This window comes from Protopterus annectens, chromosome 12.part0 (assembly GCF_019279795.1).
Source record: "Protopterus annectens isolate FY-2018-M chromosome 12.part0, PAN1.0, whole genome shotgun sequence".
NCBI lineage: Eukaryota > Metazoa > Chordata > Ceratodontiformes > Protopteridae > Protopterus > Protopterus annectens.
The window spans coordinates 1,333,538,333-1,333,565,518 of record NC_056746.1 but is presented as its reverse complement, the minus strand read 5'-3'; the positions used below and the strand labels follow the sequence as shown (position 1 = coordinate 1,333,565,518).

At 39.9% G+C, this 27,186-nt stretch overlaps 1 protein-coding gene across 1 annotated transcript in view; it reads right to left on the bottom strand.

Annotated features, from left to right (window-relative positions):
* The window catches only part of LOC122817180 (tyrosine-protein kinase Srms-like), a 711,881-nt gene that overhangs the window by 369,739 nt on the left and 314,956 nt on the right, over positions 1–27,186 (bottom strand). The window contains exon 3 of the mRNA XM_044090394.1: positions 10,665–10,828. Coding sequence (XP_043946329.1) covers positions 10,665–10,828 — 164 coding nt within the window. The remainder of the gene's footprint in view (positions 1–10,664; positions 10,829–27,186) is intronic.

The window sequence follows — 27,186 nt, the reverse complement described above, 5'->3', positions numbered from 1 at the left end:
ATTGAATAACTACTAATCCTGGCATTGCGAGGAATGAATGCTAAATCTGCAAGAACATGGAGTGAATACTAACTCTGACAGTGTCTGGAATGAATATTGACCCTAAATGAACATGGAATGAATACTAATCCTGAAAATGAGTGAAACAAATTACCCCGATAGTGCATGAAATGAATTCTAACAGGCAGTGCATAGAATGAATGCCAAACCTGTAAATTTAATGGAATAAATTTTATCGCTAACAGTGCATGGCATGAATATTAATACTCACCTTGACAATGCATGGAATGAATACTGATAATGCGTGGCATGGATACTAACACTTGCGGCTTATTTAATAAATACTAACCTGCCAGTTAATGGAATGAATACCAACCCTGTCAGTTTATGAATAAATACTAACCTACCAGTGCATGGAATGAATACCAACCCTGTCAGTTTATGAATAAATACTAACCTACCAGTGCATGGAATGAATACCAACCCTGTCAGTTTATGAATAAATACTAACCTGCCAGTCCATGGAATGAATACCAACCCTGTCAGTTTATGAATAAATACTAACCTGCCAGTCCATGGAATGAATACCAACCCTGTCAGTTTATGAATAAATACTAACCTGCCAGTCCATGGAATGAATACCAACCCTGTCAGTTTATGAATAAATACTAACCTGCCAGTCCATGGAATGAATACCAACCCTGTCAGTTTATGAATAAATACTAACCTGCCAGTCCATGGAATGAATACCAACCCTGTCAGTTTATGAATAAATACTAACCTGCCAGCCCATGGAATGAATACCAACCCTGTCAGTTTATGAATAAATACTAACCTGCCAGTCCATGGAATGAATACCAACCCTGTCAGTTTATGAATAAATACTAACCTACCAGTCCATGGAATGAATACCAACCCTGTCAGTTTATGAATAAATACTAACCTGCCAGTCCATGGAATGAATACCAACCCTGTCAGTTTATGAATAAATACTAACCTGCCAGTCATGTGTCTTGAAGCTTATGAGAGCAAGTCTTAATTGTTTAATTGGAAAAAGCTTACTACTGGATAAGTGCCATTTGATGTTCGTATATAAGTGAACTACCAGACAGGATGTCTCCCAGATGGACTAAGTGACCATCACCCCACTTTCCTTCTAAGGAAATGTACCATTACCTCAAAACCCATCATCTATAGACAGATCAGAGATGACCACAATTTAAACCAACAGGACCTAAATGGCATCTTAAAACAATGCAATTGGAAACCTCTACTAACCTTAGGACTAGACCAAGCAGTTCACTACTTCAACAACATATTTATCAATGTTCTCAATTCAATCGCACCTCTTAGGAAAATAAGAGCCAAGGCAAATTACGCCCCATGGCTAAGTAGGGGCACAAGAGCCCTACTAAAATCTAGAGATAAGGCCTATTAAACTTGGAAACAAGACAGTTCCAACCAAGCCATGCAAAACTATAAACAACTTGGGAATCTAGCCAAAAAACAAACCAAACTAGGTAAACAAAACTACTTCTTAAATCTCAAAAACAAACACACAACCCCCCCCCCAAAAAAAAAATTCTGGCACACTATCAACTCCCTCTTAAAACCTGGTAAAAAAAATAACCCCTGCCCCCACCTCCCCAAATAATAAGAATGACATCGCCTCCCAATTTAATTAGCACTTTATAAACTCAATCCGGACACTGTCCATCCAGCTGTCCAAGACTAATCCCTCATCTACAACTAAAAATGAGAACTCTCCAAGTAACTCTACCATAACACCAAATAATATACCCTCCCTCACTCTTTCACATGTTCCAACAGCTAAAATTAAAAAACTCCTCCTAAACTTGAAACCTACAACTCTAGCTGCTGACGGTATACCTTCTAGCTTTTTAAAAATGACAGCTGACTCCCTAGCCTAGCCAGTCTCAGTCCTTATCAATCAGTCCATTCAAGAAGCCTATATCCCTCAAATATGGAAAATATCCTACATCATACGCCTACATAAACGTGGCCATTCCTATGATTACTTCAACTACTGTCCAATAGCCACACTCCCCCCATTATCCAAGGTCCACGAGAAATGTATTCGTTCTCAAGTCACGCAATACTTGAACATGCATAATCTACTTTCCCCCAAACAAACATCTCTACTTTGATATTCACATAGCTCAAACTATCCAAAAGGTTCACAAAAAGTGGGTACATTCTATAGACACAAGAATTTTCTCACCGATAAAGCAAGAATCACTTTAGCCCAAACTCACCTTCTGTCCACATGTATGTATGGGCCCCCAATATTAACCCATATTAGAAAAACTGATTTGACAAAATTGAATCATGTTACAACAAAACTGCTAAATTTGCCAACAATTCTACCTTCAAAACCCATCACTGCCAGGTAAAAAGAAATATTAAATGGCTAGAATTACCCCAATTATTCAACTACCAACAACTAACTACTGCATTTAATATCCTGACTTACCCTGAAAAAATGCCAGCACTAAAACAGCTGCTCTCCCACTACTCTACCAGTCGTCCCCTCCATTCTACCACTAAATCTCTTCTCTGTACCACCAGGGCAAACAACACTGCAGAAAAATCTCTCTACTCTCATAGCGTAGCTAAAACCCGGAATAACCCCCCCCCCATAACATCCTCCACAAATCTTACACAATTCAAAAAAATTACTTAAATCACATCTTATGAAAACCTGGATCTGCCCATGTATAAGTTAACATCCTGTCACATTCCTTCTTTGACTACAATTTAAATAACTCACAATACAGGCCTTGACTTATTTACAACTAGCAAGTAATCCTGCTTCAGAGCTATGCATCTATCTATATTTCTTTTTAACTTACTATGTAATTTTTGATTTGTCCTCTCATAGCAACTATTGTTATGCATCTCAGCCTTTGTATTATACTTTGAAAATATGTTTTTTTTTTGTATTTTGTATTATTACACCATTGTTACACTGAAAATGGACCCAGTCCAATTGGATTTTCCCGGTTTACAAATGTAAAATAAAAAAAATAAAATAAAGTGTCTTGGTTGTGTTAGCTGAGGTGTAACATCTGAAGAAGCAACATTTTTTACTGAGAAAGCACTAACGTTTAATAAAGGCTGCATTACCTTTGAGTTTTATGGTGATTGGATTTATACAGCAACTGCCTATTTGCCTTGTCTCACTCTTATGGACTATTTTAATATTATTTTTTATGCCACCACTGGAGTTGTGAATGTGAGTTGAATGGAGATGATCGGGTCTGTTGAGGATGTTCTTCGTCTTCCCTTGCTGCAGTCCTGACTATTGGGTATAGTCCGCGTCCCAGTATGGCCCGCATAGAGAGAGAGAGAGAGTGTGCGCGGTCATCTAGACTAGACCTACGCTGCCGGCCAGGGTAGGGTACTAATGGATCGACATTTCTTTTCCTCTTTTTTTGCCGCGACATGTGCATGCAGAAGCAATTTTTGCGAGTGGTTATTCGTTGAGATTTTTTCCAACCAGAGTTTCAGGACCGAGAAGACAGAGTTAGTAGTAACTTGTTTTTTAAACATTTTGGTTTTTTTTTCCTCAGTATATTATTAATGGATGAAAAAAAAATAACTGTATTTCCTGTGGGAGGCGGGAACATAGGGATTATCATACATTGTGTATACCTTTGTGTGTATGCCTTGTTTAGGCCTGCCGCCCGGCGTTGCGTTTGCTAATTTTGTGCCTAGATTTAATAAGGCGCACTATTAAGAGGAAGTGTTGATTGTTTCTGGTTAGTGTTGGAAGCGCGCTGCGCCGGATCTCGCCGCCTCAAAGCAGCCGGCGCTAGGACAAACAGAGCGCAAAGGGGTGAGGAACCGAAGTGTCGGTGAGTCGGTCGTTTAGAAGGCTCAGGGGGAGTCAGGGGAGTTTCAGGAGTCTCTATGGAGTCTAGGGCAGATACTTTACTGTTACAGATGCTGTTACGGGCTGTGCAGGGCCAGGGGGCTGCCGGGCTCAGGGGCTCTCCCCTCTTCCTCAGGCCAGCCCTCTCTTCTGGCTGGCCCCTCCCCTTCCTTCTCCAGAGGAAGGCCAAGTTCAGCGGCTTCTGTAGGGTTCAGCCTCTCCCAACTGTACCCTAGTTGTCCCATGCTTACATATGCTTAAATTGATGAAGATTTGATTACTCTGATTTGATGACCCTGCCTCCCAGGAGGATTAGGGTGAACAGGAGTTTGATAGTTTTGCCTTTCTTTCAGAGTTTTCAATGATATCTGGAAGAGAGTGCAGACTTTAGAGTGATTCTTGGAGTTCTGATGGGATGATTCCACTCCTTCAGCTTCTCCTCCTGAGGATTTTTCCTTTTCAGAGACTCTTTTCCACTGACTTAGGCCTTTTTTCAGATGATCACTCTGACTCTGGGAGCACCAAAAGGGCTTGAGCCCTTTGCTTTTGCCTTGCTCCCAGGCTTTTTTTCCCCTCCTCCTTGTGCTCCTGTGAGGGATGTTTTTGAGAGGCCTTCTTCTGAACCCTGAACCCTGATTTCTTGCTGCGGCTGTTAAGCCTGATAGGGTATTATAGGGGAAAGGTCTTAAAGGGTCAGTTTCTAAAACTCCCAGATTGCCACGAGCTCAATTCTCAGGGGTGGAAGTCCCAGGTCTTTTGTTAAAAAAAATCCTGTACCCTCTGAAGAAAGGGCAAGGGCTTGGATAGGTGGGGTAAGAAAGTCTTTTTTCCACTCTAGCCATGAGGGCAAAGGGTTGTTGGTAGATATATTTGAAAGTACAACATCTCTCCTCTCACAATACAATATCAAATTCAGGTGGATTATTATTGAAGGTGGTAGAATTGCTGAAATTGTTGAATGTGGTCTCATGTGGTGTCTGTTCTTTAGTGTAATGTGTTGTTGATCTACTTTTGTGAGCAGTTTCAGTTAATGTCTAGCGCTTCTGACTGCTCCTCATCTCTTGCAGAGTAGTTTGATGCTGTTCAAGCTCTAATGGGCATGTGGTTGAAGATAGATTTGAGCTTAGATGACATGCATGGTTGTGTGGATTTTGCTGCCTGTGGAAGCAGTTTTAAAGAAAATGGAGGAGGATGACATAAGTACAGTCTGTTCAAGAGTTTTTTAGTCCTGTCTGCCTGCTAAGGGGTTAGTGGATTGACCTGCTAAGGCTAGAGACTGGGCTGCCTGTTTCCCAGGTAGACAGATCCGAGGATGTGGTAGGGGGTGGGCACAGGGTCTGAAGGGTCAGATTAGAGACAATGCACCTTTCACTACTGCTGATCTAGGGGCAGGGGGGAACCTTTCAGCAGCGAAGCATTTCCATCCTAAGATATTTCAGCAGCACTCGTCTCGCAAGCTTTGGCTTGGGGGATTTCTCTTTTCCAGCAGCTCGGGGATTTCACCAAGCCCTCACCACCCTTGAATGGATTTCCCTCCTCACAAAAGTATTTCACTCCTTTAGAATTTCCTCCCCACTCAAAGAAAAGGCTCCCTCCACAAACCTCGGGAAGGAATGATCAGTTTTCTATCACAGATAAGAAAGATTTTGCATTTTCCTTCAGTCCGTGAGGCAGCCTTCTGGGTTTCTTTTATTCTTCCTCTCCACAAAAGAAGGGGAACACGGGAAGTACCATTTCATTCTCCAGACCCAGACTCCCACATGACCATCCTGGAACAGTTATGGTTACAGAGGCTATTTCACCTGTTCCATTTTACTCTTGCTGGGACGCTTTCACCAACAGGGGATTGCATTCTCACTTTCGCAAACATCTGTTGCTTCCCGAGATCCTTCATGTTATTTGAGTATCTCATGGCGGTCCTCTTGCTATTTTTCATATCCAGTTCCTTGCTTGCCCCTCTCAGAATCTACTGCATACCTAGAGTATCAGGCTATTCTGCAGAAAGTATCTGCGCTTTCAAGGCTTATCTTCATCTTATAGATTCTCTGCATGACTCTCTTGCCTGTCATCTACTTTCATGAAAGTCCACAAAATGTGGGTAAACCGAAATAGATGCTCAGTACTTCAGTGAGAGGCATTCAAAGACATGTGAGCTCCAGGGCTGAGACACTGTCAACCCTCTCTAGACAAAAGACACCTTCTGACAGCAGCCAGGGTCTGCAGAATTACAAACAACAACTGACTCTGCACAGAGTCTGCATCAAGCACTAGATAGGAACCTCTTCAGCCATGTGGTGCTTCCTGTGAACAGTCCCTTGGCATGGAGCATGCCCTTGGTAACCCGGACAAACTGGAGAAACTGTCACAAAAACTGGACACTCTAAAAATCCAATTACGTGGGAAACATCAGGGACACACTTTGTTTCAAGGGATTCCTATTGTGCCTAATTCCTTGCCTGGGGTGATTTTAAGCGTAGATGTGAGGCAAGGACATCCAGGGAGTCTGGACACAGCAGGTCCCAATTGCCAACATAGAGCATCAGAATAATACACCTTGCGATATCACATCTTGTGGTAGACTCAGAGAAGATGTCCCCCCTGAAAGATACATTCTGTGATATCAACACAAAGATGGATTCAAACCTGAGGAGCCTCGGACTTGCAGGCTGTCATCTCATTCAGCACAGACAACACATTCTTAGGGCAAACCACTGCAGAGCAACATCACAACTGTCATTCATAACATCAACAAATGAGGATGCTCTGACTTGGCAAGTGGCGCTGCAGTCATTGCAGGTGTGATTCCTTGCTGGAAGGCAGAAAACCTTATCTGGTAATTAAGGCAACAACAGATTTCAGAGATCCTTATCAGTCTATGGGGGCAGGCAAATCAGATCTGAAAGATTCTGTTGGTCGTTCAGACTGGAACTTTAAAAAATTGGTTTCTCCATTCCACCAGAACAACTTGGATCTGTCAACTTCCGAACTAATCGTAAGGTCCCCAAAGTATTTTCTGGATCTTCATATAAAAGTCTTTCTTGTCTACTAAGTTTCAGACAGGACAGGCACTATGCTTTTTAACTCTAAAGGTTCTCCAAGGTATGAAAGTAGGTAAGAGATTAGCTCCAGGTAGATGGAAAGTGGCATTCCAGTCTTTTTCAGTTGGAAAAATATTCATCTCCTTGGAAGGTCTCTGCTTCCTCAAGGGTCAAAGGTATTACTTTCTCATCTACAAGGGGGCATATTCGGATTTCTCCATCAGAAGGCTTCAGCTTCATTTTGTTTTTCGCAATCTTCCTTCCTAAAACATCTTGGCAAAGTCTGTGTGTCCATCAAGAAGAATGTCTGATTTTTCATTTGTTTTCTTTTGTGATTGGAGTGTCTACTCAAAATCAAGAAGATGTTTCTCTACTGTTGTACAATAAATTTGGCTGTGTTTTGGTGTTCTTCCATAAAGATGTTCTGGCAAGCCTACAATGGCGAGGGCTCTCTTTCCACTTTCTAGTTTCAAGCACATTTGTCAAAAAATCTTAGGGTTTTCAACACATTTAACTTTCCTTTATGCTTGAGATTCGAGGCCTGCGAAGGAAACAGGAATTTTAATTGTTTAAGCAGCTTATTGGACCGAGACATGGCACCTCTTGCATAGATGAACATGCAATTTTGCTTGGGGTTTTTTGCTTGACCCATTTTTGTTTTACTAAGCCCGCTTTGTTTGTTTGCCTCTTAAGGAAGTTCAGCCTTTTTGAGTACAGACAGCATAGGCTCCTTTGGATTATTTTGATCTTGATTTTGTGTTGGGTGTACTTACTCTACAACCTTCAGCTGAGATACTTTTTTATAAGGTGGTTTTGGCTATTACATTAAAGGGAAAAGATTTTCACAACTAGGTGGCTTCTGAAAACATTTTATTGAGGGGTGCCATTTGTTGATTTGTTAGGCAGTTATTTAGAAATTTTGGAAGTTTTTTGTCAGTACAATCATTTTAGGTGTCCCAGCTTTATTCTAATTTGAGGTGGACTTTAAGTCTTAAACCAAGTTCTTTTGTCATGTTTTGGCAGACCATTGGTTCACAGTATGAAAATCATTTGCACATGCCTACATGGCATTGAGCTGAGGTCTGGATTATTTACACTTCCACCACTAGCATCTAGTTAGGGATCCTTCCTAAGTTTCTTCTTTCTTTTTGCACTTCTGCTTACCAGGGCAACCCTGTGTGTTTACATACTATTGTTAGGTAAGCATAGGCATTGGCTGTTTTTATTATTGGTATTATTGGCATGTGGACCAGCTTTGGAGCTTGCAGATTGGCCACAAGAGCTTGTTTTACAGACATTTGGGAAGTAGATTGCTAAGGTACCCTTGGGTTTGGAAGTATACCTTAAAGTAGTACATACTTTTACAGCAGCAGACCATTTATAGAATGTTTGTTGGCACTTTCACTTTTTTCACCCCATGTCTTTTTTTATGCATATTATCAGCTCCTCCTACTTTATTATTTTTGTACCTCCCTTTTGGTGCTGTTATTTGGGGTTGTATTGTGGTGACTGCAGTATATATTTTTGTGGATATATTTACGATTTGTACCACACCATTGCTTATTGGGTATCCGATTTTGGTGCTGTCTGGCGGGCTCCTCCCTCTGGGGTGCGATGTTACCAGGGTGGTTGATCGACCACAGTTACATACTCTAGTAATGAACTGCATATTGAGACTATGGTATTGTACATGTTATTAGTGCTTTTGTCTGTGAAGCTGCGATTAATCTCAGTGGCCTGCGTGATACAGAGGAGAAGGAACACGTGTGTAGTTTGTGTGATTTAACCCTTGATTGTCTCTGTGAGAAGGTGTTGCAGTCATTCAAACGGTGTTAAGTCTTTGGACATATACATACTGAAGGGGGCATTATATTTAATGATTGGTTTAATAAGTGCCAGATACATTGGAATGATCACACCCTTTGTCCTAGACATCATACCCTTACTAAAAAGCTTTGCAATGAAAAATAACTTTCTTACAGTAATGGATACATGGTGATCAAAAGACAGTTTGTTGACCACATAGGTTCTGAGGTCCCTAACGTGTGCATTGATTTTCAGGGGTGTGTTGTCAATGCGATAGTTTCAGGGGATATCATGCTTGTCAAAGGAGACTATTATACATTTTTTGGCATTTAGTTTTACTTGATGGTTATTACACCAGCTATTTGTTTGGCAAAGGCTCTCTTGGTGGGTCTTAGTGCCACCTGGAGAGTTTATGATGCCACCAAGTTTACAGTCATCTGCAAACTTAGTCAGCCATAAACTCTTTCATTAGCTTTGACTTTCAAAAAGTAAATCTTAAAGAGGAGAGTCCCAAGCACTGACCCTTGGGGTACACCACTAGTGCAGGTATTCTGCAGGAGGTAAAGCCCTCTACCCTGATTTCCTGGGTTTTATTTGTGAATTAATTTGCTATACAGTGAGTTACATAGATATTAACATCTAGCTGGGACAGCTTATTAGCAATACCGGAGTGTGGTATGGTGGTGAACACTTTTGCAAGATCTAGATATGTAGTGGATAATGATTTTCCCTTAGCCTTTGCTTCAGTAACCTTTTTGAAGAGGTCAACCAGACAGGATCTGCACTTGACAAAATATCAAGTGTTTCTAGGTTACTGTTGTCTTTATTGTTTCCATAATGATCCTCTCCACAGCCTTACAGAGCAGGCTGCTCACACTTATAATTCCCTGGGTCCATTGACGCTCCACCTTTGTGCAGGGGGATTACTGTTACTGTCCTCCATTCATATGGCCAAAAGCTTATTTTGGAGGCTGATATTGTATAGGCTCTGTAGGTAGTTTGACATGTCTTATTTCAGGCTGACCTGCTGGTGGCTTGTTATGTTGTCTGGTCCCATAGAAGCTTTGTTTTTGGCCTTGAAAGGTGCTTTGAAGAGTTGTTTTCGGGAGACTGGAGGGGGAGTACTGATGTGGGTATGTGATCTGGGAATGTAGGTAGAGTCTCCCTCAGGTCAATATCCTATGTCCAAGTTGCACTTATGTGAAGCTTCAAAGATGCTCTTGAATACAGTCATATATAGCCTTAAATTCCCTCAAAGGAGAGGTACAGTATTTAAGGAGGGGTACAGTATTTAAGGAGAGGTACAGTATTTCTACAGTGATATAGATCGGTGCTGCTGCACAATGCAAGTCGAGTAAATCTGAGAGTTAGCAGTTAGCCCTGTAACTGTATAGCTCACCTCTCAGAAACTAATCTTTACAAATAGAGCCCAGATAAATGTAAGCTATTAGAAACAAACAGCAGCAGATTCAGTACTTCATTCAGGGTTTACCATTGTTTTTCTATGTATTACAACGTACTAAAGTCTAGAAAATGCTTATTCAGCAACAAATATCTTATGGCAGGACATGGTGAAACAAGGACTAATCAGTAGTCCAGCTGTGTGAAAAAATGTCCATGCAATAATGCCTTCACATCACTTAGGATACTGATTAACACTCAGTAACTCCATGCCCTGGTTTTAATCATTGTCCACTTTAAAATATATAAGTATTATAATTACAGAAAGCTTAAATAATTTCAATAGTTAGTGCAATAACTGAACCCAGTAATCTAAGTTTTGTATAGAAGAATCCTTCTGTCTTCAACTTGCTGTGATACGTGTCGAGGATGTAAGGAGAAATCATGTACAGAGAACCTTATTGACTGTTAACTGGACTACCTTATCCTACATCATCATAAAGAGGGTTATTACTGGGACAGACCTCCTGGATGCAGTGATGCTGTAGAGGGTACTGGAATTTTGAATCCTGTCTGTAATAGTTGATCAAGTCGAAGATATTGGAAAATTTATTTTCTTTGTTGAGGGAAAGATCTCCATTCGGGCAGGTAAATATTCGAAAGTGATGGGGTCTACCTTTGCCACGCACTGTAAAGACACAAGACAAAAGTTACATTTGCATGACATTTGCAACACAAAGCCCCTAAACACATAATTCTTTTTTTCTGATATATTTGAGTCACACAGTACATATATGAGGCAATAAAGTTCATAACAAATTATAATACACATGAAATTAGTCATACAGTGAGGGCTTCAGTTTACCTACATGTAAAAATGTAGCTTATCTGGGTTAGCTGAACTGATGTGGAAGAAGATCCAGAATCTCAGATAAGATCAGAAATAGGTGTTGATCAATAACCACTATTTTGCCAACACATTAAATTGCAACTGTATAGCTTTCTTCCCCTATTATGTGAAATGTACGTTCATTTCCTCAAAACTGTAGCTCCAGGTTGCTGTTCAGTTATGGAATCCATTGATAATAAGTATGCCTATGTATACATTTACACTTGCATACATAGAGACAAACAACACACACGCACACACACACACACACACACACACACACGGATGTTATCAAACTCATGGCATGTTCAGGCATCTTGGCTGCCATTTCTCACTGTGTGCGACTTTCCTAGTAGTCATGCTTGTCAAGTTTCCTTCTAAAATGGTGTAGATTGACTCTCTTTTCTTTAATGCTAGAAAATTTGTTCTTAAGTCTGAGATGCCAGTATGTAAATGTATGTGGTTCCTTTTTTCCAGTACTGTTGATGCTGATGTTTAATAAAAAGATAACCTGCACTACGATTTTTATTGTATATTACCTGCTGCTGATCCAGATTTTCAGATAGGACTGGGTCATGTAATGTCTTGAAGGCAAAAGAGAGACTGCCCTTCAGGTCTCTATATAACCGAAAAAGTGACAATTCCTCTGATCTATCTGCATGTGTTTTGTTTTCTAACCTGTGGATTTGCTTTATTAGGAATCTTTGGTCCATTTCTAACTGAGTTATCTGTTTAATTGCGAAGTCACAGAAGGTGGCATCATATTCACTGACTTGATAATTAATATTAAACAAAAAGCAAAGTATTTATTTATTTTATTATTTATTTTACATTTGTTAACCGGGCTAGTCTGGCTGGATACATGTCCATTTTCAGCAGAGGCCCGAGGAGAAAAGCTCCGCTATAATACTAATTATACAGTTTAAAGAAACTAAAACACTAAATCAAGTAAACACTCAAACAATAAAACAATGAAAACATTGAAAACATTGACTGCAAAAAAAAAAGCGAAGTACAAATGAATATATAGTATTGCTGATATAGTCAGGCCAGATAAGTGTCTATTTTCTGCAAAGGGTTAAGGAGGAAAGCTCCACTGTCATACTAAAAAAGAAAGAAACAAACATTGTCAAAGAGAGAGATACTATATATAATATACAGTGTTAGCTATGAAAGCAGGTAGTATAGCAGTTATCAGTCAGGATTGGAGCATGGGCATAGCCAGTGATTTTGTAAATGATTTCTAATCTGTTTTTTGAAAAGGTAACATGAGCTTAGGGAGGTCAGTTCAGTGGGAAGTTTATTCCAACATGATCCGACAGTATTTGCAAATAAGGAGTCACCTGCTTTATTATGAGATTTGAGTGTAGTTACTAGGAGCTTGTTGGCTGAGCGAAGTGTACTAAGATTTTTATAAGGTGTGATTAGGTTGTTCAGTATGGGTGTGTTGGAGGGGTAATGTAGAATTTTAAAAGTCATGACTAGTTGCTGTAGGAGTATTAGGTTTGGAAGTTCTAGCCAGTTGAGTTTCTTTAAGTTAAGACAGTGGTGAGTATGGAAAGGAGAGCCAGTTGCAAATCTGGCAATACTATGGTAGGCTAGATTAAGTTTCTGAAGGTTAGCTTTAGAAATGTTGATAAAGGAAGGAGAGGCATACAGTAGTGTAGAGATGAGGTGAGTTTGAGCAAGGGATACTCGGGATGTGGCAGTAAGAAAGGGTTTGAGTCTGTAGAGGGCACCTATCTTTTTATTTACTGTCTTGATAGTTAAATCAATGTGATGGTCAAAGTTTAGCTGATTGTCTATGGTAACACCTAGCAGTTTTGTGGAATCGTCAGGTTTAATGATAGTGCCATTGCAGGACACAATGGAAAAAGTGATAGGGGTGGATTTTAGGGTTGGGGTGAAAAGTAGAAGTTTGTTTTTTTTGGGATTTAGGAGGAGACAGATATGTTTAAACCATTTTTCTGCAGCTGTGAAAACCAATTGGGTAGAGGAGTGGAGTTCAACTGGGGATGGAGCAGAGCAGATGAGAGTAGAATCGTCAGCATACTGTATACAAGTGGATGTAGGGAGGGAAGTAGGCAGGTTATTTATGAATATAGAGAAAAGTAGGGGACCTAGGATGGACCCTTGTGGGACGCCTATAGTCACTGGGAGTTGAGAGGATAGATGGCTGTCCCAAAGGACTGCTTGTTTTCTGTTTGTCAAATAGGAGTCAAACCACTGTAGTGCTAGTGAGTCAAGTGACAGGGTTTGTAAAGTGTGGAGGAGAAGTTGATGGTTGACCATATCGAATGCTTTCGAGAGGTCTAAGAATAGTGCAGAGGAGAACAGGTTGTTGTTGCGATTTTTGTTGATTATGTCAGTGAAGGAGAGAAGGGCAGTAGAGGTACTGTGGTAGGGCCTGAAACCATGTTGTGAGTCTACAAGCAAGTTGTTATTCAAGAGATGATGTAAGAGTTGATGGTGTATGCAGCGTTCCATTATTTTGGATAGAGGAGATAGAAGGGCAATAGGTCGAAAATTGGAGAGTTCATTAGAGTTACCTCCTTTATGGAGTGGAATGATATGGGAGATTTTCCAACAAGAAGGGATTTTGGACTCAGTTATAGTTCTGTTTATTAAGATGGAGACCGGGTAGGCTAGTTCGGTTGCAGCTAGTTGAAGATATTCAGCTGGTAGCTTGTCGGCATAAGGGGTGCAGGGTTTGAGTTTAGATAGTAGTTTACGTATAAAGGTTGTGGAGACAGTATTAAACTTTAGCATGGGAGTGCTGTTTTGGGTAGGGGTTATTTGGAGGGATAGGGGGGGAGACATGGTGTTTGCCAGGGAGGCGACTGTTTGAGAGAAGAAGTCATTGAAGGTGTTGGCTATTATGTCAGGTTGGGTTTGGGCTAGGCTAGCTGGGGTAGGAGTTTTGGTGTTCCCTGGATGGAGTAGTTTGTTTATTCCTGACCAAAATTGTTTGGGGTTTTGGTTTTGTTGATATTTAAAGTGATAGTTTTTTTTATCCAGATAGATAAGTTTCTTTGTTGTGTTTCTGAGGTGTTTGAAGTTTTGGTGGTCGGTAGGGTTTTTTGTGGACCTCCATTTAGTCCATAATTTATTTCTAGCGCGCATATTTTGCTTAGTAGTTTTGGAGAGCCATGGGGCAGCCTTGGAGCTTAGTCTAATTAAGCGGGGTGGGGCATGATGGTCAAGAATTTGAAGGAAGGTATTGTTGAAGTGGGTTACTGCTTCGTCTATTGGGAGGTGTTTTAGAGTTGACCAGTCATATTCTTTGAGTTTGTTTTGAAAGGATGCTAGGTTAAAATCTGTTTTGTTGCGTATGGTACGATAGGTAGCTTGCTTGGGATTGTAGTATTTTTGTTTAGTGATATAGGTCAGGAGATGGTCACTGATATTGTCAGGGAGTATTCCTGTTTTATAGGAGAGGGGATTGTTGTTCACTAGTATCCAATCTAGAGTGGTTTGTTTGTGGGTTGATTTGTGTATTCTAGTAGGGGAGTTAATGGTTTGCTGAAAGTTGAAGAGATTAATGTGAATGGAGGGTTTGGGAGATATGCAGGAGTTCCAGTCAATATTGAAGTCTCCTAAGATTATGGTTTCTTGGGGAAAGCTACTGGAGACCCAGCCTAGGATATTTTCTAGTGTGTTAATGTTCTTGCCTGGAGGGATGTAAGAACATATGATATAAATAGCCTTGGTTTTATTAACTTGGAGTTTGGCACAAAGTATTTCAGCATTGGCTGGGGAGGGGGGCAAGGAGTCAATTAAGGCTACCTGTAGTTGGGATTTGTATAAAAGGGCTACTCCCCCGCCCTTTTTTTTAAGACGATCTTGCCTTAAGGTGCTATAACCTGGGGGAGTAAATTCGTTGTCTTTGGTACTAGGTTTAAGCCAAGTTTCAGTGAGACAGAGAATATCAAAGGCATAGAAATCTATTAAGGCATGGAGTTGTGTGATTTTATTGTTGATGCTACGAATATTTAGGTGAGCAATACAGAGGGAGTCAGAGGAGAAAGGTGAGCTAGAACAGTTAGAAGTTAGGTTTGATGGGGTATGGCTTATGAGAGTATTGGGGCCAGGGTTGGGGTGGATGTCACCATATATCAATAAAAGTGTTTGTGGGACTTGAAATACTTTTAGGTTTTTGCAGGGTGTTAGATAAAATCGTTTAGAGGTTAGGAATCTGTAGTGGTGTATTTTGTGGTAGAGAGGGGGAAGGTAGGGACAGCTTGATAGTATATTAATATGTATTTGGTCAGGTAGAGGAAGTGTAGATGTGGTGTGTTTGGCTATTACAGGAGGTTGGCTAAGGATAGGATATTCATAGGAGGTAAGAGTATAGTAGTAGAGAAGGATGTTAAGAAGCAGAAATGAATAGATTGAGTTAAGGTTTGAAGGCATGCTCCTATAGAGATGAGCTTAGTAAGTATAGGACTGTGTGGTGAGAACAGTAGAGTAAGGTGAGGCAGTAAGATAAATGTGTGGAGAGAGGGTGTGGTTGTAGGATTAATAGTATGGTGTGAAATAGGTGGTGTGTGCAGGGAGAGAGATAAGTGGTTAATTAGTAGGGGGAGTGTCTAAGCAAGTATAAAGGTAGGACCCCTGGGGGTGGGTGGGAATTGGGGGTAGGGTGGGGAGCGGAGTGAGCCCGCAGGGCGAACGGAGCGGGTAGACACAAGAGAGAGAAGTTCAGCAGGAAACAATCAGAGATAGGGAGAAAAACAGGTAAGACAGTGAGTTAGAGAAAGAAAATGATAAGTAATTTCTGTAATGAGTACAGGTAAGAATGTAGAGGATATAAAGTGAGAGGAAAACAGGTAAGGTAGAAGAGATTATTTTAAAAAAAAAGAAAAAAAAAAGCAGGTCAGGAAGAAAGCTTACGATAAGAAAGTGTAATGAAGGCAGAAGATAAGCAGGGTGGAAGAAAAAGGAGAACACAGGAGAACTATGATGGAGGTGCCCCTGTGTGGAAGAAGTATGATTACAGGAACAGGCCGTATAGCAGGGGACTAGGTACGAGAGGGGGAGGGGGGAAGGAGAGAAGTATGCTAACAATTAAGGATAGTAGAGGTAGATAAAGATAGAGTTAAGATGGAGGTATCTAATGTGGAAGGGGGAATAAGTAGGCTGCAGGAGGTGCTGGAGGGTTGCTTAACCCGAGGTACACAAATAGAGTAAGTCTGCTCTAGCTAGGAAACATAACATACTTATATACACAGGATAGGTCGCTGCCTCTTGATAGTGTCCGTTATGGGCACCGGTCTGAGGTTCCTTTAATCCCAGAGGGAAGGAGTCTGGAAAGGGACTTTGCTTGAGTTTTACAGCTGCTCACTCTGTTATAAGGTAAAGGAAGGAGAGAGATAGTGAGTGAAAAGAGCTAAGTAGCTAGTAGCAGAAAGTAGTAGCAGTGGATAAGCAATTAAACAAAAACAGTATCACTAAAATTACTAGGTGCAGAGCAATAAACATTGGAGGAAGATCACATCAACAAATTTAAGCATATAGTATACAGCAAAAACAAGTAAAACCTTTACATGAGCAACACTTTCTGACAAGATAATATTCAGGCAAAGGGTTCAGGATGAATGTATTCTAAAATAAATACTAACAATAAATGTTATCAGTTAGTGAGACCTGGCCTTCCCATTCATCAGGGAATTCCTTTGTAAAGTTGCCTTACAGTAAACTTAGTCTCGGTAGCAGTAGGGGCCCAGAGATAAAGGAGTTCTAATCAGGTAAACCAGGTTGGGAAAGGAAGTACTTGCCTCCACGCCTACTCTACCTTGGCCTGTAATCTGGAGTCCCAGTTATCTCATAATTCCAAGGTGAAGCTACTATGCAGTGAAAACAGTCCGGTGTCCACTTGGGGCCCAGAGATGCAGACGCCTGACTCCAGTTAATGGGAGTTACAGCAGAAATCTGTGGCCTCTGTGATAGGTCTGGTAGGGAAAAGTATTACAGCTAGTGATGTCCTAAAAGGTTTAACTACTGTTCGGTGGACAGACAGAGTGTATAGAAGGGGTTTAGCAGGTGTTTCAGGCCAGCATGCTGAATTTCAACAGTGCAATATATAGTATAGGACGTCGCAGTCCCGCTAGGTAGAGCAAAGTCAAGTTAGCATTCAGCGACGTTGAGTAGATTACAGCAGTGTACCAGGCTGAGTGAGCCTTACAGTGTCGCTATACTCTAGTCGGAATGACATAGAGAGTTGGACACCAGCGTGCACGCTAAGCAGATACAACAGCTGATGACTTACAGTAGAGTAACAGACTGAGTTGGCCTTTGAAAAGCGTTTCACTCTAGATGTAAGACTTAGAGAGGTAGCACGCCAACGTGCACGCTAAAAACAGTTGTACATAGCGAAAGAGTTAGCTGGCAACATTAAGCACAGTATTGTGTCAGATAAATGAATTTATGGTAAGAACAGAGTTGTATGAGGATAAGCTAATTAGCACATAGTGAACAATTTACAAGGACATATAGTTGCTGCAAATGGGTCCTATATACATTATACAACAAGCCCAGGTGAATACGCTGACCAGCAGAAAAAAAACAATCAAAACCTATTGCAAATACACGTGCAGGCCTTGAAACAGAAGGAACAGGGTTAAATGCGAGTGGCAAAAGGAACCTTCATAAGAATTAACAGAGGCCTAACCATAAGCCGTACATGTGAGTCGCATTAACACTTATCCATTGAGGCCCATTAATAAGCTAAAACAGTTTAAGTTAGCTTTTACCTGTTAAGCAAACGCGCTCTCAGTAAACACAAGAGCAATGATATTTGTTGTAAGGTAGGCGACCAGGAAGTAGCGTTTACAGGAGATAATAATAAAAGCAGACTATCAATATCTAAACAGGTAAAAAATACATTCAGTGTACATAGCATGTAGGACTGTTAGGTTAGATACCATTATGAAATGACACAAGACTTAGCAAATAGCAATATACAGCAAATACATTCGAGTACTCACAGTCCCAAGGTAAGCTCCTGTCTCCAGACGCCCAACAGCCAAAGAAAGAAGGGGAAGAAAGATGGCGTAAAGGGGCAGGGGGTTGTATTTATAAGCTATGGGTGGGTACAGAGGAGGGAGATGGGGGAGTAACCCTGAAAGTAAGCCATAGGGAGGTGTTGACGTGATAGAGAGTAACTGGTTATTGGCAAAGTGAACTGCGTGTGTGATAGGGGAGGTGCAGTAGTCACAATAGAGAGAAGTTCAGCAGGAAACAATCAGAGATAGGGAGAAAAACAGGTAAGACAGTGAGTTAGAGAAAGAAAATGATAAGTAATTTCTGTAATGAGTACAGGTAAGAATGTAGAGGATATAAAGTGAGAGGAAAACAGGTAAGGTAGAAGAGATTATTTTAAAAAAAAAGAAAAAAAAAGCAGGTCAGGAAGAAAGCTTACGATAAGAAAGTGTAATGAAGGCAGAAGATAAGCAGGGTGGAAGAAAAAGGAGAACACAGGAGAACTATGATGGAGGTGCCCCTATGTGGAAGAAGTATGATTACAGGAACAGGCCGTATAGCAGGGGACTAGGTACGAGAGGGGGAGGGGGGAAGGAGAGAAGTATGCTAACAATTAAGGATAGTAGAGGTAGATAAAGATAGAGTTAAGATGGAGGTATCTAATGTGGAAGGGGGAATAAGTAGGCTGCAGGAGGTGCTGGAGGGTTGCTTAACCCGAGGTACACAAATAGAGTAAGTCTGCTCTAGCTAGGAATCATAACATACTTATATACACAGGATAGGTCGCTGCCTCTTGATAGTGTCCGTTATGGGCACCGGTCTGAGGTTCCTTTAATCCCAGAGGGAAGGAGTCTGGAAAGGGACTTTGCTTGAGTTTTACAGCTGCTCACTTTATATACACAGGATAGGTCGCTGCCTCTTGATAGTGTCCGTTATGAGCACCGGTCTGAGGTTCCTTTAATCCCAGAGGGAAGGAGTCTGGACTGCAACCTGTTTCAAGTAAACATTACTTTTAGTATAATACAGGTAAGCCCAGAAGGCTCTAAAGCCACTGTAGCTGCATTCTGGTCAAAGTAGAGATTTTGTCCACTACAGCTTTGCTAAATCTAGACGGACATCTATCGCTAGTAGTTTCCACCCTTTCTGTAATCAAAACCACCATCCATTTCTAAGTATTTGACAATGTTGTATTTCTTGATGTTTGGTGACAAGCAACTTGCTACATCAAGCAACTTGCTACATCAAGTATGATTTTTATCAACACTTTCCTGTAGTGGTCCCTTGCTTATAAAAGTTTTATTACTTATTAGTATTTTTTAACCAGATATAAAAAAAAAATGTATCACAGCCCAATCAAACAATCCCAAAAAAAAAAATGCACTGTTGTTGTGCCTTCCAAGAGCCAATCCAAATTCGCATTCAGAGGAAATTTATTGCAAATAAATAAATCACAAGAGTTAAGTGCTTTTGTCCTACTCTAAGAACATCAGAACTACATACATTGACTCCATTTTAGTTTAAATAATGAGTATAATCATAATAAATTAAGTCACATGACAAATGAAAACCTCCTCAAGTCATTCTTAAAGAGGCAGTCACATCAAAAAATATCAGAGTTTACTGGCTAAAGTTCAAAACATATAAGAAACATTTTGGTGACATTAAAATTCAAACATAGTAAAAAAAAACAATTAATAAATAGTCAATTGTAGACAATAAATTACAGATTTAATGCCTTTAATTATAAGGCACTATTAACAGAAATATATTTATTAACTCCTAGGGTCTGAGAGGCAGAGTTGACCAGTCAGTCATACCAGCCATTTGTGTTATTCCAAAGCACAGAAAGACAAGAATGACAAACTTCTGTACAATTCAGAACTGACCCTTTGGCTCTGTTGATTCACAGGGAATTTTTTTAAGGAAAACCCAGACGTGTTACGGGTTTCAAGGGATTTTTACTGAAATTGTCCAATGTCCAACACCATATACTGTGAGAACTGTATGTTTATTACCATAGCTGTGAAGGTCTTGACTTGTTTTTGGTAATACCCCACATGGTTGGAATGGATTGGTTTTACCAGGCTATCAGTAGTGTCGTGTCTCTTTCTTTTTTTAATTTCTCCAAGTCTTTTGGGTTTCTAATACCATGATGGGAATGCACCACTTTCCTAAGTCAAAGTATGATTAAAGTTCATGAAATTAGTATAGTTTCAGTCTTTGATGTTAGCCAGAAGTGCTCTTTGCAGCACCTGCAATGTTCCCAGTAATGACTCCTACTGCAACTCTTATGATGTTACACGCACCAGTAACGCATTGAAGCACAATTGTAAATTATTGTTTATAAGACCCATTGTTCCTTCTGCTATTGGAACTGTCTGGGTATCCTTCCACAATGCACTCATTTCTGCCTGCAGATCCTGGTATTTTATGAATGTGTGTGTCTCTGTACCTAAGACACTGTAGCACCGGATGTAGCCATTTTAACGATCAAAGCTAGTTTTGTTTTCTTTTCATGGACTACTATATCTGCTTTTCTCGCATCTGTTTTTTTAACTGTTGATAGTGGGTGATCCCATGTGATATAAACGTCATCATTTTCTATGATGCTTTGTGGATCATGTTTCCAGTTTTCTCAGTTACTTCAATGTTATAATGTTTGCACAATCCCCAGTGCAACAGTCTTGCCACATTATTATGCCTTTCAGTATACAGTCCTTCTGACATTAGTATATCACAACCAGCAACGAGGTGTGCAACGGTTTCCAATTTTACAAAACCTACATTTGTCTGTTTCTTCCACATGTTCAGTGGACTTTGTAAACCAATGTGTACATAGCCCACTATCTTGGGCCACCAATATTAACCTTTTGTCTTTTGGTTTAAATTCACCTCTCCTTTATACTTTCCTGTGTTCGATCCTAATCAACATGAGGTTGTTCCAAGAGTTTTCTATACTTGCAACTATATTTATTCATTTTCCACATTTCTTACCTTCTCATCTGATCCTTCGCCTATATTCTTTTTTTGGCACATTCAGTTGCTTCCAGATTTTTATCTACTTCTGATTTGATTTCCATTCCCACTTGATGCCAATATGCTTCTGCTAAACTAAGCTGGGAAGAGTTATTCTCCTCATGTTTCAAAACTTTCACTATGTTTGGGTATTATGAGGTCAGCAGATATGTATGCAGTCTCACTATACATGCAATCAATTTTGAGGAGGCCCATACCTTCTTCATAATGGGAAATATATAATGTTGGTATGCATTGATTTTTATAAATCATTTGATGAGCATGAAGCACCGTTCTTGTTTTCCTGTCTAATCTATCCAACACCTTTTGGGGCCAGTCAGTCACTCCAAAACTGTACGTTAGGACAGGAAGAGCAAATTGGTTTATAGCTTGAACTTTGTTCCTAGATGTCAGTGCTATTTTCAGTATTAATTTAAGTCTTCTAAAATATTCCTTACTATGTTTTATTCACATTATTTCATATTTTATTGCTGATCCTTCATCATTTCCCAAATAGTTATACACTCCCTCTTGCTCAAGTTCTTTTACATCACATTCTTGTCCTAAAGTGATGTTTTCCTGGTGATGCAGTTTTCCTGCTTTAAAGGTTGCTTTTGCACATTTATCAAGACTAAATGACATTCTTATATCATCTGAAAAAGTTTTGACAACCTGCAGTTGTGCTTTCAGTTCCTCATCTGATGAGCTATACAATTTTAAATCATTGACAAAGAGAAGATGTGAGATCTTTACATGTTGTTGTTTTCTCTGAGCCAAATTATAGCCTTGGCCTAATCTGTTAAGTAGACAGCTTAGAGGGCTAAGGGCAAAACAGGATAGCAGCAGTGACAGAGAGTCACCCTGGAATACCCCTTTGAATTTTTATCCCTGGAATAATAATTTGTCTTTTATCATGGCTTAATTGCAAAGTGGTTTGCCACTGTTTCATGGTCACTGTAATTTAATCGATCAGTGTAGGGTGTAAGTTACATATTTTTAAGCATTCTTTTATCCATGAATGTGGGATACTATGAAATACTTCCCTTTTTACAGTTCTCCATTCTTTTATTTATTTAGCAACAGATGATCCTTTGTTCCATATGACTTTCTTTTATTACCCTTTTGTTCTATTTCCATGATTGAATTTTCTTCTAAATGACTATAAAGTCTGTCAGCATCAATTCCAGTATATAATTTATACATCATCGGTAGGCAAGTTATTGGTATATAATTTTTAGGATAAGTTGCAGGTTCACCTTTAAGTAGGAGCATTGTTTTTTTTTTTTTTTTTTTTTTTTTGTTAACCAGCTTGGTGTCTGTTCAGGGTGTGCATATAAATAGTTCTTACTCATGCCTAAATCTTCATGCAAAGATGTTAATACTTTTAGCCAGAAGTTAGGTACTGCATCTGGGCATGAGGTTTTCCAATTGCAGGTTTTTCTTAAAGGACAACAGGGTTCTATTATTAAATGCTCAATGTCTCTGTCCTTTTTCTCCCTCTTTATAGTCCCTGCTATGAAAAACAACAGAGGAGCATTTAAAATATTTAAATTGACTGTTTCTCTCTACTAAAATAGTAACTTATGGTACTGTGGTGGTTTCACTTTCAAAAAACTTTTATCCCATCTCGAAAAAGCCTGCTGCAGTCTCCAATTCATTGATGTCATCAAGGCTAATGAATACAATTAGTTTTCTGGCCAATTCCCTCCCCAAACTGACATCACCATGGCTGCCCTAAAAACCCATCCATGATGTGATGTCACAGCTCCCAGGTCCTTCCCTACCCATACAGAAAGTAAAGGCTAGAATGAGAAAACAGTACATGAGTCAAATCTCCTGCTGTGAGCTGTCAATCACTGCAAGTAACAACTAATATTACCCTTATTACTTTGACAGCTAGGGAAGTTAGGTGTGAAAAGGATGGGAGATGAGTCGAAGTAGTACAATTCAGGCTTCACAAAATAATTAAATTTAGCCATTCTAAAAGGAAACAGTAGTAAAAGCACTTCAAAAGTCTGTTTTGTAGCATTTGCACTATTTGTGTGTATTTTAAGTAGTCATTGAATTGCAAGAAATGTTACTTAAAACTGACTGAAAGACAGCAGAATATGCATGTAAAATCAATGCAGTGACAGAAGCTTTAGGAAGAAAGAAGCTTGCATGATGTAATTTTTTACAGACAAGCACTACATTGTGGGATACTGAGATGCATGCTAACAATCAGGATCAATTCAAGATGTTAGACCCCATATAGTCAGATTCAGAAATTATGTATAAAAATATTTAAAAAACTGTAAATAGTCCCAGAGTGGTGTTAAAATGTAGGAAACACCAAAACCATGATGAAATAAACTTTTTTTTTTTGAGTCTGCGGTTGTCCTTTAACTTTTCAATTGCTCTGGCCATTACCTCATCCCATTTCATATCCTGTACCTTCAAACTTCTTATTCTTTCTTTTACTACTTCTATCCATTTAGCATCTTTGTTATGTTCCACAGGATCCTCAAAGATATTTCTCCAAAATGTATCTATTTCTTCTTTTTTTGGGTGGTCTTTCAATTCCTTTTGTCTTGTTTCCCAATTCTCTATAGAACTTTTTTGGTCATCAATAAATTGCTTATTTTCACTTTTCCTTTATATTTGTCTGTGTACCTTCTAGGTTTTTCTGCCTGTGCTGAAATTTTTAGTTTATTATTTGCAAAGTGATAGATCCTGATCCATTATAATACTGTGCATTGCTTTATTGCTTTTATCACGTCTATCTTTATAAGTATTTTTGTTGACCTGTTCCCTCTTCTATACTCTTCTAACAGTGATACTTCTTGTCTTAATTGCTGTATAGTTTTCTCTGTTCGATTCTTCCATGATGATATTCATTTTCTCCCCTTCTTACTACCCTGTGTTTTTGTGGTAGAATTTTATCTCTTATTAATTTAGCAGCACAGTAATATATCCTGTTTACGTCTGTTATATTGCATGGATCTCTGTGGCCAGTCCTAATTGCTGTATTCATTTCTTTTATCAAGCTTCTGACTTTTTGGATTTTGTTGACCTTCTGCAGTCTCTTTCTTTTGCTGATCTTAATATGTCTATCTCCATTAAATCAAGCAACTCTTCTCTTATCTCATTTTCTTCTAAACTAGGAGCACATTCTTTGCTCTCCATTTCATGTGGGCATTCTATAGAGAGTTTTATAGCATCTTATTCTGGCACCTTCTCTTCAGTTTCATCCTGTGTCATTCGTTGCTCTGTCATATGGGAACTCACTGGCCTATCACTCCTCAACATTGACTGCATCAAAGTTGCTAGTTTCCTGTTCTTTCCTTTGCTGTCCAGCTTCAAATAAATGTTTATACTGGTTTCCTGTGGAAGGCTCCAAAATATCTTCATATGGCAACTGCCCAGTTGCTTTCTGTTCCACTGGTTTCTTCTTAATTTGGATGTCTATTGCTCTATCCTGAGATGGTGCTTTCTGAGTTGGATTTTCTGCACTGAATCCTTCATTTCACAGGTACTCCTTAACCTCAGTTTCTATTTCTTTAACTTCTCCATTACTGATCTTATTTTCTACTTTTCCTCTGTCTCCTCATTTTTTCTGTTGTAATGTTTTCCATGTCTGGATTCCTTTGCCTGTATTTCTCTGTAAATATCTTTGGTGCAGGGGAGTGGCCAAGATGGGGTCTGAGTAGCAGCAGATTTCAACAGCTCCACTAAAGAAATATCATTCTGACAGGAATTCTGCCTTCAAACTAAAAATTGAAAATATTTTATACATAATTTGAAAGAACTTAACTTCATCTATAATAATATCTAGTTAAAAACAAAAAAGGCAGATTTTCCTGTCAAATTATTCCTGCATAACTTCTCTGAAGAAATTCATCATGAGCTTCACTAAATCCAGTAACCAGGATTCCAGCTTCAAAAGAGTGATTCAGACTTTGATAACAAATATACAGGATCTTACCACAAAAATTGATAAGCTGGGTGCTAAAATAGATAATTTCAAGGAGAAGACTACCAAACAAATGGATTTACTCCATCAAGACTTACTACAACAACAAACTCTGATAACAGGTATTGAAGAGGCTCTGAATGATATGGATGGGAGAATTACTGAAAAGGAAAATAATGTGGAATTCGTATTCAAACAGAACTCTTCTACAAAATAAGTTAGATGATTTAGAAAACAGATCTAGATGCAACAACCTAAGAATATTTGGACTACCAGAAGGCATTGAGGGGAACAATATGACGAACTTTCTCACCACTTGGTTACCTAAAACTCTTGATCTCACTGAAGCTATGTCCTTTGGTATTGAGAGGGCACATCGTTCCCTTGCTACAGTGGATACAGCTAACAAAAAGCAGCCTAGATCTATCATTGTCAAATTCCTCTCATCTTCTGATAAGGAATTAGTGCTAAAAACTGCATGGTCCAAGGGACCGATTAAATTAAATGAAGCTACAATATGTTTTGACAATGATTATTCATCTGCAGTTATAGCAAAAAGAAAAACATTCTTACCTTTGATAAAGGAACTGAAGAAAGCACAGGTGAAAACTCACCTTTTGTTCCCTGTGAAGCTGAAGATATTTTCATTGGAAGGTCCCAAAATATTTGAAGACTTGGAATGCCAAACAGTCACAGCCCTTAAGGCCACACACAATGCCAGACACACTCGTCATAGGTGACTCCATAGTCAGACACACTGACGCCCCACTCACCAGATTTAGTAAGGAGAAGGTCACAGTAAGCTGCCTGTCGGGTGCTAGAATCTGCCACATAACGCAAGCACTCAGGTCACTCAACAGCAAGTACAAGTATGACTCGGTCATTGTTCATGCTGGTGTGAATGACCTGAGACGTACCTCCCTGGACTACATGAAAAGAGACCATAGAGGAGCTCTCTGATTATGTAACCCAGGCTGGTATGACCCTGACCCTGAGCAGTATCCTACCTTCGCCAAGAATGATGCCACAATACAGAGACAAGATGATCAGCTTTAATAATTGACTTAATTTCTGGTGTCATTCAAAGGGGATCCAATGTCTGTCTGCCTGGGATGACATGCTGGACAAGCCACGCTGCTTCGCAAGGGACGGCTTGCACCTGTCACCCCTAGGCTTCCGGATATTGGCAAAGGCTCTTGCCACCCCCATAGTGCCTTTTTTAGGCAAGGCTCAAATTCTAAACCTACCACCCTAGAACGCAAAAAAGAAAAAATACTAAGGGTAATGCTGCTCAATGCCAGAAGTCTCAAGCTCAAGATGCATGCACTCGAAGCCCTTCTCAGTATGGAGAACATCAATGTCTGTGCTGTGACTGAAACTTGGTTCAAGGCTCCTGAGAGCACCCCAGCACTATCAGGTTTTACCTCATATCATGCGTTCCGGCCCCAAAATCCAGACCACACCACAAAAGGAGGGGGGTGTCCATATTCATCAAGGATACCCACACCTCCAGGTTGGTGGCAACACACAAAGCATCGGAGACCATCCAGGTGCAATTAACCATAGGCAAGACTGCTCTGCAATTTGTAGCTTGTTACAGGCCACCCTCTCAATCTCAGGAAACTCACACAGCCTTCCTGAAGACACTGGAGGGTATAAATGTATCTCCAAACATCATCATATTAGGTGATTTCAACTACCCGAATATAGACTGGGATCATTACTCAAGCTCCAACACTCTAGCCCAAAGGTTCCTAGAGTTCATAAACTCTAATGCCATGGAACAACTTGTCATCATAATGGAACTCATAAATAAAGACATAGGGGACTTACAGACATTGGATCAAACCCAGTTTGGCTTTGTCAAAGGCAGATCATGCCTTTTAAACTTGGTTGACTTTTTCAAAACAGTCTCAAAGGCCATTGATGAGGGCAAGGCAGTCCACACAGCCTACCTGGACCTTGCAAAAGCTTTTGACACAATACACCACTCGGGTATCATTGAAAAACTCACCAGCTTAAATGTAAACCCATACGTCACAAGATGGGTTGCAAACTGGCTAAGTGACAGAACCCACAGGGTCAGAGTTGCTGGCGCCATGTCAGACTCAAAGCCGGTCACAAGTGGTGTCCCACAGGGCTCAGTCCTGGGCCCCCTCTTGTTTGGCATCTACTTTTCAGAAGTACAGGCAAACACAGAAGGATTATG